At 44.4% G+C, this 16,611-nt stretch overlaps 1 protein-coding gene across 4 annotated transcripts in view; it reads left to right on the forward strand.

The window, feature by feature from the left end:
- The window catches only part of PLEKHA8 (pleckstrin homology domain containing A8), an 84,277-nt gene that overhangs the window by 53,570 nt on the left and 14,096 nt on the right, over positions 1 to 16,611 (forward strand). For 2 of the 4 annotated variants that reach the window (XM_042969138.1, XM_042969132.1), the window contains exon 14: positions 4,591 to 10,473. The exons of 1 other annotated variant lie outside the window; for it this stretch is intronic. In XM_042969138.1, coding sequence (XP_042825072.1) covers positions 4,591 to 4,788 — 198 coding nt within the window. In that variant the 3' untranslated portion in view covers positions 4,789 to 10,473. Of the gene's footprint in view, positions 1 to 4,590; positions 10,474 to 16,611 lie in introns of those variants that run through there. One more of the 4 variants, XR_006211813.1, reaches the window with a different exon arrangement.

Here is a 16,611-nt window from a genome sequence, read left to right on the forward strand (position 1 = left end):
GCGAGTATTCTGCGGAAGGTCGTGGGGCAAAAATAGCCTTGCACGTGTCTTAGTAATTAAAGGATAGGAGACATTATTTGCCTGAGGTGAGAACTCTTTAGGTCATGACTTATCAGGGGGCAGGTAAAGAAAGCGGGAAGAACACAGTGGAAGAAATAAAATGGACTGAACTGGTTTTGGAAGGCCTGGAGGTGGCTAGGCCCGTACCCCACCGCTCACCGCCGTAGGAGCTAGGCCGGCCGCAGCTACAGAGTGCTCACGCTCACCTTCAGTATATGTTTTGTAATCACAGTAATAGCTGCCGTTTGGCCGTCGGACACCTTTGTGAACCACGGACAGTGCTAGGTACTTCCACGTTCATTATCTTAAGTAATCTCAGGATTTACTCTCACCATTCTACAAGTTCAGAACTGTCCGTTCGAGTCCCAGAGTCCCAAAGTGCAGCTGTGGCAGAGCCCAGGTCTAAACCCCCTCCGCTGTCTCCGAGGCCGCGTCACCACCGTCTGCAGGGAAGTCACATCCGACAGGCTGCCGCTGAGCAGTGGATACAGCTACATTCATTGATCCCGGAGTAAACACTGACTGCTTGCAGGGGACGGAAACCCGCGTTCCCCTGGTTAGATGACAAAGCACAGGAACGCTGAGTTGCCCTATTTACAAAAAACATCTGTGTGTTGTAGTTGTTGTTACGGTATAAGAGTCAGAGTTTAATCCTGAAATATTAATGATCCAAGAGACATTGCCAACAAAAATGCAAACGTAGCAGAAAATTTAACATAAGCAAGGCTCTTTAAAAACAATTTTTAATTTATAGCATTTTCCCCAGCATATAGGACTTTAGACTCATTAAAAAAAAAAAGAAAAGTAGAAATCATGGCAGAATAGAAAGGGAAAAAATTTAAATTGTCCATCTTCTCACCACTCCGTACAAAATAACCATTTTTAACATTTTCGTGTTTTACCTTCTTACCTTTTATTTGTATGTATATTTATATATTCTTTTAAGATTATTCTATTTAATTTTATATGTTTATCTAAATATATATCTACTTGTAGGTATTTATATTTTTATATGTACATGTTTGTTATATGTGTAAAATTATTTTGCATACTCTGTATATGCATGTAAATTTTTTTATATTTAGCTTGTGTGATTTTGTATTATCCTCCCCCCGCCCCCCCCACTTAACAGAGTCAATCATGGCCATTTTTAAATGCCGTAGGAGTTTTTGAAAATCATTATTTTTAATGACTGCATAATACTTCCCTAGTATGGAGATAATATGATTTATTTGCCCAATCCTCTGTGTTAGACATTTAAGCTGCTTCTGAGGCTGTTGTCAACAGCACTTGTTTATATGCATTTTTGAGTAAAACTTTCATCTCCTAAAAAATAGGTTCCTAGAAGTGGAATTGTTATGTCTAATACCAAGAACTATTAGAACTCAGAATTTTGAGCACTTACTGTGTACCAGATGTTGTCTTAAGTGCTTTACATACATAAAATTATTAATCTCCTAATTCCTAAGTATGTTCTCTTACTTTCCCTGTTATAGACAAAGAAGCCTGAGACACAGAGGTGAAGTAATACACCCGAAATTATAGAGAAAGAACATTTTGAAGGTTCTTGATAGTATTGCCAATAATTTTTAAAGTTGCTGGTTTTTAAGAAAATAGATTATGTTGAGTATTTGGCAACAGCCTCGTCAACAGAAGAGCTAACTCAGCCCTTGGAGCCTCTTACTTTTACTCTCCAAGTCACCCCTGCTTTAGAAAGTGTATTGTTTCTGAAGGTGCTAAGTAATTAGCAGAGGCAAATTCATTTAACTGTCTTAGTTCCTCAGTGAAACAGCTTCTACACTCCGGGAATTTGATTCATTTACCAGCCAAACAGTGAACTTTTATCTTCACGCTGTTGTAATTTATGGCACTGAAGCCCAGTCCGGGCTCTGCCTCCAGCGTGATTCTTAATCATTGTTCATTTGACCTTTTTGGTTTCCTCTTCAGTTGAGTTCTATCACTGGTTCCTAAGTCGACTTGACTGCATCATAGTCCCGTAGGAACCTTTGGAGAGATACATAGTCTGGGGCCCCACTCTGGAGAAACATTTCAAAAATTTTATTGTACCTAAATACACATGCATAGGGCTTAATTTTTTTTTTTTTTTTTTTATCAAAAGTCCAAAAGTTATAACAAAAAATAGCGACCCCTGCCTTCTGTCCCCTCCTTCCCAGACTTACTCCAAAGAGGCTGCCACCTTCAACTACTGTGACTGTTTCTTCCAGTACCTCTGTAATACTAAAAATGTTTACTGTTCTTTTTGGCCTTATCAGTTTTAGCCATTAATGTTGACTTTCTGTTATAGATTAGGATTTAGCTGTCTTTAGACCTTGCTATCACTACCTCACTTCCCCTCCCTCCACCTTGCCAATATAATTATATTACAAGTTAACATGAGAAAGATGAGCCAAAATTGAATGGGGTTTTTTAATTTTGTTTTATATTTTCCTTGCATCATCAAATCTCTCAAATCACCACCATTCTGAACCCACAGATATATCATACTATCTTTCTATATGTCTTGAGTTTTTTTCCGTGAGACTTCCCTTCCAGAACTTTCTAAACTCTGTGCCAATCTTAATTCGTTGTTCAGGCCTGTTGAACTGCTGTGTGCCCTAGGACTCTTCCTTACAAGTTTTTCTGTACAGAATCCGCATCTCACACTAACTTCCTAAGTTCTGTTACCTCCTATTTCTTGATCTAATCCCTTGTTTTAGTGTTGTCCCCTAGTGGCTTCTGAAAAATGGTACAAGGGAGCGAAACATCTGAATTCCTGCCTGCCTGAAAATGTCTTTATTCTGCCCTTCTTTTTTTATATATATATATTTTTTTAACATTTTAATATTTTTGAGAGAGAGAGTGAGTGTGTGCGTGAGTGGGGGAAGGGCAGAGAGAGAAGGAGACACAGAAGCAGAAGCAGGCTCCAGGCTCTGAGCTGTCAGCATGAGCCCGACATGACGTGGGGCTCAAACTCACGAACCATGAGATCGTGACCTGGGCCAAAGTCGGATGCTTAACCGACTGAGCCACCCAGGCGCCCCTATTCTGCCCTTTTTTACTAGAGTGATGCTCTGGCTTGTATAGAATTCTAGGTTAATAGTCATTTTCTCTCAGAATTTTGAAGGCTTCCTCTGTTGTCCTCCAGCTTCCACTGTTACTACTGTAGAGTCTAATGAGTTCCTGTTCCACTTACATAGACTGTTCCTCACCCCTCAGGGTGCTTCCAGGATCTTTATCCTCACATTCTAAAATTGCATGACCTTCTCCTTTTGTCTTTTTCATTCATTATGCTGAGTGCTGGGTAGGTCTTTAAATGTGAAGGCTCCTGTCCTTCAGCTCCAGGAGATTTTCTCACATTACCTTGAGATAATTGCCTTCCCTTCATTCTCTGCTCTCTCCCTTGTACTTCTGCCATTATTTGAGTATTTGGTGTGTACCAGAAAGTGAGCTCAGCATGTTGTACATATTACATTAATCTCTTCAAATAAGGAAAGTGGTACCAGCCCTCTTCTACAGAGGAAACGCAGGCTCTAGGAGGTTAAGCACCTTGCTCAAATTTCTCGAGCTAATATGTGGGAAGATTTGGGATTTGAATCCGTGTCTTCTTCACCCAAGCCTGTGCTTTAACCACTGCATGATAATGCCAGTCAGCCTCCAATTGCAGAAAGGGAGTGGGGCTTATTCTCAAAGACTTGTCAAGAATAAGAAGGCTCAGGAAAACAAGTGTAGCGTAATTAACTGAAGATTCCAAAGTCTCCAGAGATCTCAGCAGAACCAATCCAGTGGATCCAGCCAGCAGATTTTGGCAACCTTAGGGAACAACTGGCCTACGAGAGGAAGAGAGCCATCCAGAACCTAGGAACTGTTCCATCAGGGAAGGGGTGTGGTGTGGCAGCATGGTTGAAAAAACACAGTCGATCCTGAGTTCAGATCCTGGCCCTGGCCCTCGTTAGCAATATAATGTTCATCTGTAAACTAGGGCTATAAACAGTACAGGGTTCTTACACAGATTAAGTGGGATAAGATACGTTACAGCATCAGTGTACAAGCAGACAACAAGGGTAGCTTAGCTCCCTTCCCTCTGAGAAAATCGTCATGGGTGCAGAGGAAATATTTTCCATGTCGGGGGAAAGAGGGATAGGCAGAGAAACATACAGATGGGACACAAATAAGAGAGTGAGGTGCCCTGGAAGGCTGGCCACGTGGGAACCAAGCCTGGGGGAGCAGCATGCACGCAGGTGGATTCTGAGCATTCAGAAGGAACGGTCTGGATCATGCTGTGAATGAGAAGGAAGCTTTTCTCAGAACTTCTCCCTCAGCACTCCCTGATTTGTTGGCATCGTTCATCCGCAAGATGGCCCAAGTACATACTTGTTTTCTTAGAGCCCGTGGCTTGGAAGGGCGTAGTATCACCCCCCTCATCTCCGTGTATGTGTGTGAGTGTGCGTGCACGTTTGCACTCGTGCATAAGCGTAAAGCGTGCAAGAGCAAGAGACATGGTGCAGATTCTCACGGGCAGTTCTTTTGCAGTTAGCTCTGAGGGCGGCTCCGTCCTATGAAGATTTTGTGGCCGCGTTAACCATCAAGGAAGGCGACCACCAGAAAGCAGCATTCAGTGTTGGGATGCAGAGGGACCTCAGCCTTTACCTCCCTGCCATGGAAAAGCAGCTGGCGATACTGGACACTTTGTACGAGGTCCACGGACTGGAGTCTGACGAGGTGGTATGACGTCTGCAGGACCGCGCTGCCTCCTACCTTCAGGGAATAAAGTCTGCTAACGTGTTCTGTTGCCCTGCTTCATTCCCAGCAGCAGCTTCGACCCTCTCCAGCCCCTTACTTGGTGGGATGGAGAGAAGGAGGCAAAGCCTAGTGCTTTTATATATAATTTTTTTTTAATGCGTATGTGTTCTGTGTGTTTAAAAATCAAGGTGCTATATATTTCAGTTCAAAGGGCCTCCTGGAAACCAAATCATAGCTGTTATATTAGAATTGAACAGCAAGTTATAAGAGCAGATTTGACAAATGAGTTTGTCAGTATTGTGTTTTGTTTTTACCTTTCACGCCCCAGCTGAAAATGAGCAAGTTCTGTAGCAAGGACTGTAACACATAGCCAGTGTTTCGATCAACTTAGACTAAAAATTGGGGGGAAGGCTAAGCCCCTTTGTTGAAGCTATTGAAATGTGGAGTTGGTATTCCTAGACGTTCAGAGAATCCTCTCTCCCACGGCTCTGTGGACAGGAAGTGCCTGTGTAGTTCAGGTGTTTGGGGCATTGGTGTGGGCATGTCGGTGTCGAGGAGAAAGACACAAACACGGAGTGCCATCCCTGTCCGTGGGGGGGAGACTGTGGCTCCGAAGGGGTGAGTGGTGTGGCCTGACCCCAAGCAGGGGGACAGTCTGGCAGAGATGTGAGAGGTCACCTGAGATGACCCCTATCTAGTGCCCACACTTCGCCGGCATGCTTTCCCCTGCACCATCTGAATCAGTACAGTGAAACTGTGACATTCAGACTTTAGGGCTTATTACCCATTTCAGAAGTAAGGTGTAGAGGTTGAGGAGTTTACTCACAGGCATATAGCTTCTACTTAGAGGAAGCTGATGATTGCAAAGTGTGATCTGGACCACCTCTGCATCAAAATCACCTGGACTGCTTCTTCAAACAGCAAATTCCCAGGCCTTAACCTGACCTACTAAAGAATCAGAGTAGTGGGGGGTGGGACTCAGGAACCTACATTTGAATAAACTTTCCAGTTGATTCCTGTGCATCCAGGGTTGAAGAACTACAAGATTAAATTCTAGTTTAAATTCTAGTTTGCTGAACTCTTCTGCATGAACTAAATGGTGTGTCCTTTCTTTTCCAAAGAGGAAGAGACTTTCATTGAAATAAAATAGTTAAAGGGAGAGTGAGACGTAGAGCAAGTGTACTCACCATTTTCTTAACTGAACCAGCATCAGCGCCCAGCCATGAGGCTTCGGCATCACATCAGGGACCACGGTTCTGAATGTGCTCTCTGATCAATCTTGGTATCATCACCAATAGTGCAAAGCAAGCTGTCTTTACAGCTTTAAGACTGTATCAGAGTTTAAAGGTAGGATTTAATCTTGCATAATACAACCCTGGGTAGGCGTTCTCCTGGCAAGCGTGTGACGCCAGGGGTCTCCAGTAGGCCAAACTGCCAAGAGTGGGCGTGGGAGGAAAGTCCTGGAGGCTTCCCCCCCAGAGGCTGCTTCCTTCTAGCAGCTGGAAGAGAAGGTCCAGCGGAAGGTAGTGCCCCAGGGTAGAAGGTGAGGGCCTTTAAAGGGCACAGGTGCATGCTACCTGAGCAGCCCCAGGTGATTCTCTTCCAGGACAAAAAGAACCCTCTCCTTAGGCAGAGGTTCGTGTAGGGAGGGGTTTTGATTTTGTCTTTTATCTGTCTTTAAACGAATTGGCATTTATTTAGCTCGGATTAATGAAGCAGGTGTGCAACTTACGCAAGGACTTCTGGAAAATGCTTAAAGAAAAACAAATGTTTAAAGGCTGGGGAAACGGTGCTAAAATGGTATCGCTTCTTCTGTATTTTAGCGCTTGTTACTGGCAGCTGCCAAGGCCTGTGTGTCGTTTCCCCTGTCCCCACAAGCAGCTAGTGTGGATCTCCTCTGGTCAGTGCGACTGTGACGGAGGAGCCGGAGGCTACTTCGGACTTCCTGCCCTCCCCGTAGCCTCCCGAGAGGGAAAAAGAAAACAACAGCCAGTCTGTGCTCGAACCCTGAACGAAGGCACTTTAGGCATTGTGCTGTTGCAAGGGGGTGCCACCGGGAGACTGTAAGTATCCCTTCGGAGCAGCTGCTGCCGCCCCGTCACCCCCAGTGAGCTCATGTGGTCTCTTGGAGAGGGTGCGGGTACACGGCGCGTGCCTCGGACTCGCCACCCTAGCTCTGGATACACACAGACAGAAGACAGCTGCTCGGCGTGGCCATTTCACATTTCTATAGGTACGGCCTTGGTTTCCATAACTTGGTTTTCCAGGGAAGAAGAATTTAATATTATCTGGGATCACTGGGAACCCAGATCAGAATAGCTTGAGTCTTGAATAAGTTACATTTTGTACTCCCCCTTTTCACACCCCCGTAGACAGGCGTAGTGTTTTTGACAGGTATTTTCCTCACTGGAGCATGTTAAATGTGCCCAAGATGTATAAAGCTCGCAGGGTCCTGAATAAAAGGAACTGGAAATTGAACCTCGTACTACGTGATAAATGCAACTTGACGTGCAGTTTGGCACAGTCAGAGCTTCCTCCTGGACACACAGCATTTGCTTCTAGTTGAAGTTCTAATCTGCAGGTACCGTCTGAGATGGGAACAAAGAAAAGATAGTTCAGACCTTTTCTGCATGATCCTCCAAGATTTCTGGGACTTTTAAGCTTTCTTTCACCCAGTGAGAGATGAGAAAACATTAGTGTGCTTGTCGACAGAGGAGTCACCTTGCCGTCATTGCTCAAAACATTTTTAGGGTTCCTTTTTTGGAGTAACCTTTAGAGAGATCCTGAAGAAGAAGGTAATTTGTCTTCTAGGGGTTAGTAGAAGCTGATAAGTAACATAACAAAGTGCTTGGTACACGTAATTTCGTCACGTGCGCACCTCTCCCCATCCCCCCCGCAGGAGAAGCCAGGCTTTACACTTCAGGGGGATTAATACACATTTGTCCAACTGAACAAACTCCTTGCGATGCTGGCAATTATCATTATTATTATTTTGCCCTTTGAAAGCAGATTTGCTTCATTATAGCTAATCCTGGTGAAAAATGTTAAGTTGGAGGGATACCTTTTGGGGACCAAACCAACTTACAACTATGAGGCGGAGATGATTTTCTTGTCAGCTCTTGATCCAGCTCTGCAGGGAGTTCTGGAAGCAGGGCTCTCCGGAGGCCGAGCATCTGAGTCCCCAGAGAACTGACTTTGAAAGGCAGTGTTCATTAGGATGTGTAAGTCGTGGCTTGAGGCACCTTGTCATCACTGTTTGCATGTCATTTCTGAACAGAGAGTTTCCTCAAATGTCAGTGTGCACAATAAGGGATATCTGGACTCCAGAACTCAGCCTGGCCGCTTTCTGTTACTGGGGATAGCCAGCAGTGCCCCCTCAGAGCACCGGAGCCACCCCCCACTCTAGCTGTTCTGCCCCATTCCTTAGCAGCTTCCTCTAACTCCTACCTATGTGGAGCCCCTGCTGCGGACCTAGCCCACGGTCAGGTGCCCAGTCGCCGGGGATTCTGTTCTCTTGGACTTCATTCAGGAGCTTCTTAAAGAACCCCCGGTCCCATTTGTAGCTGTGAAGCAGGTGACCGCCATGTGCGGAAAGTGACCTGTCATCAGATGAGTGCCGCCGGGAACGTTTGCGGGCATCTCTTTTTGATTATTAATTGCATCTGTGTATATACCCAAAAAGTCCATGCTTTCAACTTTATATTTTTGGAACAGTGTTTTTAATGAACAATAGGTGGAAGGAGCCAGTAAATAAAGTCACTTCTCTTTATTAAATTTGAAGGAAATAAAAGAGCTAGAGTAAGAGGTCTCTTATTAATGGGACCTGATCTGATTAGGAAAATCACATAGATGAAGAAATATCGTTTAAGACAGTAGAGAGAGTCAGGGGGTCGTGAGCAATATGAGATGATGTGAGGCAATTTTCTGAAAGCTTTTTATGTTTCTTTTCTATTTAAACTAGTACATCCCACAAGAAGTTGGTTACTTAATGGTGTGTTTCTGAATCGTTGATTAAAATCAGTTACTTCAGGTTTTAGTCCTAGGTTTTACAACTCTTCAGCTTCCCTATTCTGATGTTTTATGGGTGGTTTTTTTACGGTAAACCGTCAACCTTTTTTACATTTTAGGTTTAGAATTTGTAAGTAAAATATGTTTTAAGCGATCGTTCTGTTAGCTGAGCTAATGTGCTTGGTCTTAGAGGGCCTGACTTCAGATGCCCTTTGTGATCTGGTACAGTCTGTGCCCCAACCTCAGTGTGTACAGTAAGTCTTGTGTCCCTGTGAAGTGTATATGGAGGGCTTTCTTTAGAAATACGTTCTGCTTCTGGATGTCCCTTTGTAACCTGCAGTTGCTGACTCAGGGCTTTCATAATAATGACATACAAACTACTCAGTAGCTGTCTAATCGTATTTTAAGACCGCTTACCAGTTACAAGGTTGTTAGGGATCCATTCAGCACTTCATGAACAAACTGTTCGCCGGACCTTCTCCGTAAACGTTCCCAGTTCCCACCCTGTTGCAGCCAGTAGTCCTGTGTATGGAGGCCACTTGCATGACTTCTCTCGTCGCACTGCTGCTCTAAGGCACTCCAGGGCATGATTAAGTGATCATTGGCGGTACGCATGCATTGATCCTTCTCCTCCGCTGTTCTTCTATAGCCTTTCATTCAACGGAAAAAACATACCACTGCTCTGTAATGCAAAAGTTTGCAAGATTTTTTGGTTGCCCTTTTTAATCACTTCTCTTTCAGAGCGAACAGATGTTTTCAGCTAAGCTATGTGAGAACATAAGGAAGAGATCCTGCTTGTTTTAAGCACCGTTCTTTCTATTACATATATTTTAAAGTGTGGTCATGTGGTCAGTATTTCTTCCCTGTACTTTATAAACAGCAACCACCCTGGGACGGTTGGCACCCCTTGCAGAACTAATGAGATCACAGACTCCTGTGTACATGTCTCTTCATAGGTGCGTGTGGAGTCAGTGATGACAAGACGGGTGACCTAGAAGTATTCTGTTGCTTCCCAGAAGGCTGATGAGCCAGTGTCATGGCATGTTTGATGTCTGAGTCCCCAGTGTCATGACAGTTTCACTAGAATGTCAGTAAACAGCCCAACTACCTCATGTGAAATTGGCTGTGGACAATCTGTGTCAGATGAGACATGTATTTAAGGTTGATTTAATCTGGTTAGTAGATTGGACAAAATGATGTCTCTCTAAGGAAAAAAACATGAGACCAGATGCCAAAGGCTACAATGTACATAGATTTCCTTGGATTAATTTTTTAAGTCGGTGTTGAATTCCAGCCCCAGTATTCTTATCTTGAGTGTTTACGGTCTCATAGATCCACGCACTTTGAATACCTGTCACATGCAGTCTTGTGTTAACTGTTCTTGTCCTAAAGCATTTTGAATGAGCAGCATAATGACAATAGAAAGCAAGTGTCAAGTAGTTTGTTGATTTGTTCATTTTAATGGGCCTTTACTTAGAATACAATGTGTTGGAGCCTTTGGGGACCAACCAGTGAATGAGAATTTCATGTTTGGTGTTCATGTAAAAACTGTCCAACTTCTTACTCTATATCTTGTGGGGAGGGTTTTACTTTTTTTGCAAAAATGTTTGAAAACATCTGTCAGATTTTATATTCGTTAGTTATAATAAACTTATTTTTCAAGTATTTTATCAAGTGCTTCTCTTATTTTTAAAGTATTTTTTATCAAGTACATCTTCTAAAGATTTTTCTGTGCACTTCTGAATTGAATATGCCAGTAATAAGTCTCATTTGTGGAACACATACTGTTTGCCAGGCATCATTTTAAGCCCTTTACCAACAGTAACACATTTAATCCTCCTACTCTCTCTGTAAGGCCAGTACTGTTGTTATCCTCAGATTACAGATGAGAAATGGGTGCAGACTGAGGAAGCCCCTTGCCTAAGATCCCACAGCTGTTAGGGAGTAGAGCCAGGCTACAAACTCAAGCAGCCTAGCTCCGAAATCTTTATAAAACTGGTTAAAACCTAAACAGAAATTAATTTTGAAGCATCAGAAGACCTCTTTAATGGCATTGCACTGGGTGTGCCTAGCATTCTAGAACCATTAGCTCCTTTCACAGTGGCTCTGTTCTTTGGCCCAGTTTTCATTCTGTTTTCAGAAAAACCACAAACGCAGAACAGATAGATGAGTTTGCTATGCCTAATATGTGAGTGGCTGTGTGATTAAAAAGTTCACGTTCAACAGGCAATACTTTTTTCGAAATCATTTGATGCCAAAGTAGTGTTGCACCTGTTGGGTTTTCTCTCTTGTATGCTTGTTGGTGGATATTAAATACCTGTAGGTAGATGGGTCTGCATGGCTGGTGTGTGAAACCACACTGTCCACAGAGAAGCTTCCTGTCAATTGCCCGCATGAGGCCTCCTCTCCAGCCACCTCTTTATTTTTACTTTTTTAATGTTTATTTATTTTTGAAGGAAAGAGAGAGCAGGAGCAAGGGAGGGGCAGAGAGAAAGGGAGACACAGAATCCGAAGCAGGCTCCAGGCTCCGAGCTGTCTGCCCAGAGCCCGACGTGGAGCTCAAACTCACAAACCACGAGATCATGACCTGAGCTGAAGTCGGACGCTCAACCGACTGAGCCGCCCAGGCGCCCCAACCAGCCACCTCTTTAAATACATGATCTGAGCCAATTAGAAGCCAGGGAAGCAGGATTGAAGGAAGAGAAGCAAGTGAAGTTGTGGTAGGTCCTTGAGCGCAAGGTTCACGTGGACTCTGCTGGAGTGGCCGTGTTGGGCCACGTGCGAGAGAGAGAAGAGACAGCTGGTAGAGACAGAAAACAGATGGTGTGGGCCCACTGAGGAACCGTGTAGCTGCCAGGGCACCTACAAACTTTCTCGGCAGGCTGACTTTCTCTTTCCTACTTCCAGTGCTCAAGAGGCCTGCTTTCCTGCCCTGGGAGTCCTCCCCTGGAGAAAGGTGGACCTTTACAATACAGCCCCAACTCTCCTTACACCTCCTCTGGTGGGCGTCTGTCCCTTGAAACAATCACTATGATGAGCATATGTGTCTCTGTTCCCCAATGAATATGGGCACATTTTTTTTTTTTTTTTTTTTTACTTTTGTTAATGTTTATTTATTTTTGAGAGAGAGCACGAGCAGGGGAGGAGTAGAGGGAGGGAGAGACACAGAATCCGAAGCAGGCTCCAGGCTCTGAACTGTCAGCACAGAGCCTAACATGGGGCTCGAACTCACAAACCGTGAGATCATGACCTGAGCCAAAGCCGGATGCTTAACCGACTGAGCCACCCAGGCACCCCCCCGGACAAATCTTTTTTTTTTTTTTTTTTTTTTAATTTTTTTTAAATGTTTATGTATTTTTGAGGGAGACAGCACGAGCAGGGGAGGAGCAGAGAGATAGGGAGACAGAATCCGAAGCAGGCTCCAAGCTCTGAGCTGTCAGCACAGTGCCTGACGCGGGGCTCAAACTCACAAATTGCGAGATCATGACCTGAGCCGAAGTCGGACGCTTAACCGACTGAGCCACCCAGGCACCCCTGGGCAAATCTTAAAGAAAAAACAAAGTGGCCTACATTGAAGAACCACCACCCTTGTCCCCCTTGCTGTATAAAAACGGAAGTGCCTGTCCATACCTGAAGTCAGTCTGTATGAGCTCTCTGCTTGTTCTAAGTTATGGGCACTTTCTCCACAGAACCCTAGGAGCTTTTTTGCAATGGTTTTGTTCTCACAAACCTTAAACTTCAATACTGCCAGGGATGGCTGTGTGAGGACCAGCTATCTCCTGCCTTCTCCATACCTACCAAGAGCAGTGCTATCAGAAGGTGTGTGAAGAGTCGGCTTTTGTCCCTTAGCACCACCCTCTGTGGTACTTGGGAGCCATGGAAAGATAAGCTTCCTGGAGGATGAACCAAGGTGTGTTCAGAAAGAGAACATGTTTCAATATCTGTCCTGAGTTCCAATGGGTGGGGGATAGAGTAGCCTCCTGATCATGAGGGACCAGCTGACGAGAGGCTGTGTCTGCTGCGTGTTATTCTTCCAGAGTCTGTGAATACGAGTACATTTTCTGTCTCTTCTATTTTTCTGCAGTAAACACAGGTTCACTTGGAAAATCTGTGCTTAGTGGCTGTGATGCAGAAACCAAAAGAACAATTAGGTAGGAATGGAACCGTCCTAGAGTTGGTATTTGTATTTTTTCTTATGTTCACATGTGTCAATTAGATGTCTGAGACCCTTTATACAAGCACAGATCACACCCTTCATACATTCATACACACACACACACACACACACCCTGACACTGTCCTCATCACCATCATTCTTTCCAGAGGCACAAAATGGAGATACTGCCTTTGTAGCAGGAATGGTTCAGGCTGAAAGAATCGATGAGTGTTAATGGTCTGACATCAGCATTGGACTGGAGACACAAATCACACTTAGGTGGTTTGCTGTGTAATCACATCTCCTTTTTTTAGAGAACAGAATTGTCACATCTTTGCTAACACTGAGTGTGCGGCCAATTTTAGGGCTTGCTGCTTTGGCTTGACAGTCCAAGTTGTTGAAAAGTTTTTAGATGTTTTAAAAGTCAGATCTTGATTCAGAGTTCTGCATGAGATCACCTTCGACATTCCCCTGACCTTTACCTTTCCACTGACCGTTACGTGTCACTGACCAAACCTTCCCCCAGGTTTTGTGAGTCACTAGGGCAGATGGGGCTCAGACTTCCTGCCTGGCTCCTCCTGATTTAGACCTGGCTCTCTACCCCCCTTCTCTGCAAACTTGTTAAATTCATTCGTGTCCAGATAGCAGCCTCAGATGCTTCTGCGATAGCAGAGTCCCATGTGGACAGCCCTTAAGTTACCTTCAAGTACAAGCCGCTCACCTGGATTGTGGTCTTGAGCTCCAACCAGACCCACTTGCCTTCTGATCTTCTTAGATGTCCTACCTTCATCTAAAACCCTCAGTCCACACTCGGTCCCCTCTTAAGCTTTGCCATTTACGTAGGTGGCGTCACTATTATTCCAGTCACTCAGGCAGGAAATTCCGACACCCTGAGCTCCTGCCTCACTTCCCCTCTCTCTACCCAGTTGGCTATGAAGGCCTGCCTCAGCCGCCTCATTCCAGTGGCTGCAGCCTTGACCTCTGAATTCGGTGCTCTTGCAACCTGTCCGCCACTGCCTTCCAAATCTGAAAACACTTTATGACTCCGTGCCGTGGTTCAGATTCTTTCACAAACTTGGAATGCCCTTTTCCCTTCCCCTTCCTCAAAGCCCAGATTGAACCTCGCCTCAAAAACTGCCCCACACAATAATCCCAGCCATTAAGTTCACCTCTAAACACCTGCGCTTCTAAACAATACCGCATAAATTAGAACTTACGGATAGGAAGCATGACTCCCAAGAGAACTAGACATTCTTTGGATGAGTCTTTTGTTTATTGGTTGTAGCACCTTCCTCACTAAATCGTGAACTTCACCTTATTCAAGTCAGGGCATCTAGCACCCGACACTGCCTTCCTTGCCCATGGAAGGATTCTAAAACCGTCTTAGAAGTTGGGCATTACCTCACACGGTGCTCCCCTGGTTCTTTAGGTGTGTTGGTTCCATTATCCAACTAGATAAGAATATTCTGAAGCAAAACCCTGTGCATCTCTCCTTTCCTGCTTCCTCTGCTACTCAAATACTCTGAGTGCCTGACCACTCAGTATAAATAATTTGTGTTTTTTATATTGTGCTGTGGGTTCGGTCTTCGGCTTTGTCCGGCACAGCTGAGGTCAGCAGAAAGGATTACTCAAGACTCCATGCAAGTCAAGAGAGGTGAGAGAGAGGCTAAGGGAAGTCTCCCTGAGCTGCTTTCAAGCTCCCACATTTATTGAGCATATACATCCAGGGAAACATTGTGCGATACGTCAGTGGGCTGCATACAGAAAGCATGCAGAGAAACAAGGCGGTTCCCAAGACTGTAAAAGAGCAGATGCAGAAAGCAGGGTGGAGAAGAAGATAAAATATTCCATAGATAACATGGTCTAAGGAATTCATGAGCACAGGCAGGACCCACCCCCTATATACACGTTAATTAGACACTGGCCTGCTGTTTTCAGCAAGGCCAGAAAGCAGTGTTCTTCTTTGCAGTGTGTTCCCTATGTTCTCCTAACCCAGGACATAGCTCTTTGATTTCCCACATATTACCTTAATTAATGCAGGTATAAAATGTTTTTTAAATGGTGCTTATGTGTATCAAATTAGGAACAATTAGAAGACAAAGTCCAGTTCATAGTTTTCAGCTCTATACGTTTAAGTAAATCACTAGAAGGACTTAAAAAAACAAGCAAATAAAAACACTGATGTTTAAGCCCCTCCTGATCACTTAACTCAGTCTCTGGAAAGCAGCCTGACACTTGTATTGGTAAAATCTCCCCCGTGATTATAATATGCAGCCCAATTGAGAACCCAGAGTTGCTGGTTTTGACATTTCATATTGTGCTTTTGGGGGGTGCCCTGCTGACTCAGTCAGTAGAGCATATGATTCGTAATCTCAGGGTCATGAGTTCAAGCCCCACATTGGGCATGGAGCCTAGTTAAAATTTAAAAATTAAAAAAAAAAACAAAACACTTTTTTTTTTAAATAAAATTGTGCTTTGGGTTTTTTTGTCTTCTGGGGTGTGTGTGTGTGTGTGTGTGTGTCTAGGATAAGTAAGACCAGATCACAAAACCTTCATCCCCTAAATCCTAACAAAATGAACTACCAAAATAAGTAAAAATTTTAAAGGTGAAAACCAGTAAAAAAAATAAATAAATAATTATATATATATTCACCAGCAGCAAAGCAAGGGAAGGAGCCCAACCTTGCCATTAAGCCCCAAACTCCAAAGGATGATCACCAAAGAAAAAGACCAGATTTTCTGGCAAGAATGAAAAGAGTTCCTAATCCTGCCACCCTATTGAGGGCATTTGCAAACTCCAGAATGCTCATTAAAACCTCAGGTTTTGGAAGGAAACTGATTGGAGAGTTGGGGCAAGATGAGTAGACATCTCTTCCTTCCTCTGAGTAGGGCTGGCATGTGTGTGTGTGTTGGGGAAGGACCGGGGAGTTCTTGGAGAGAGATGGGTGAAACACGAGAACAAGAAACAGGAAAAACCAGCCTGTCCTGGAATTAAGAGACAAAACCACATCCCACAGGTCTCCTCCTGTAGCAGATTCGTCTCCTCTCCATTCGGAAGTTACCCTGGTGCAGGAGTTGATGCAAGCAAGTATCAGAAGAACAGAGCAGAGTCTAATCCTTCCAACCAAAAATGTGTACGCCCATCTCCTCCTTCCTCCCACGTGCAGACACAGACGCAGACAAGCAGGTTGGTTTGGCTGATACACACTGCTATGGCTGTGCTGGTCATTAAAATATCAAAATACTTCCATACCGGGAAGTAAATGATCACTGACAGAAGCAGCTCACACTGCTCTGGCCACCCTAGCCCCTCTCACAAGAAACCCCCCAACTCCAGACCACCGACCGGCAACGAAAGAAGTAACGTGTGGCCCAACATGGCGTCTTCGGGCTCCTACCCCAGAGCTGTGGCCACCCTCTCTTCTGTTTGTTCAGTGTCTGTGTTGTGCTGGTTATTAAGTACTTAGAAATCATCATAGAACGGAAGCCCAGGAGAAGAGAAGTCGTCAAATAAGAGAGCATACGTGCCAACAGTATATCAAAGCAGATAAATGGTCTGTACAGAGCCACCTTCCACATGAGCAAATCTAAATAAAATGACCCAGCGACCACGTAAACACACAGCCACCAGAATGGGTGGGGGAACA

This window comes from Panthera tigris, chromosome A2, assembly GCF_018350195.1.
Source record: "Panthera tigris isolate Pti1 chromosome A2, P.tigris_Pti1_mat1.1, whole genome shotgun sequence".
Taxonomy (NCBI): Eukaryota; Metazoa; Chordata; class Mammalia; order Carnivora; family Felidae; genus Panthera; species Panthera tigris.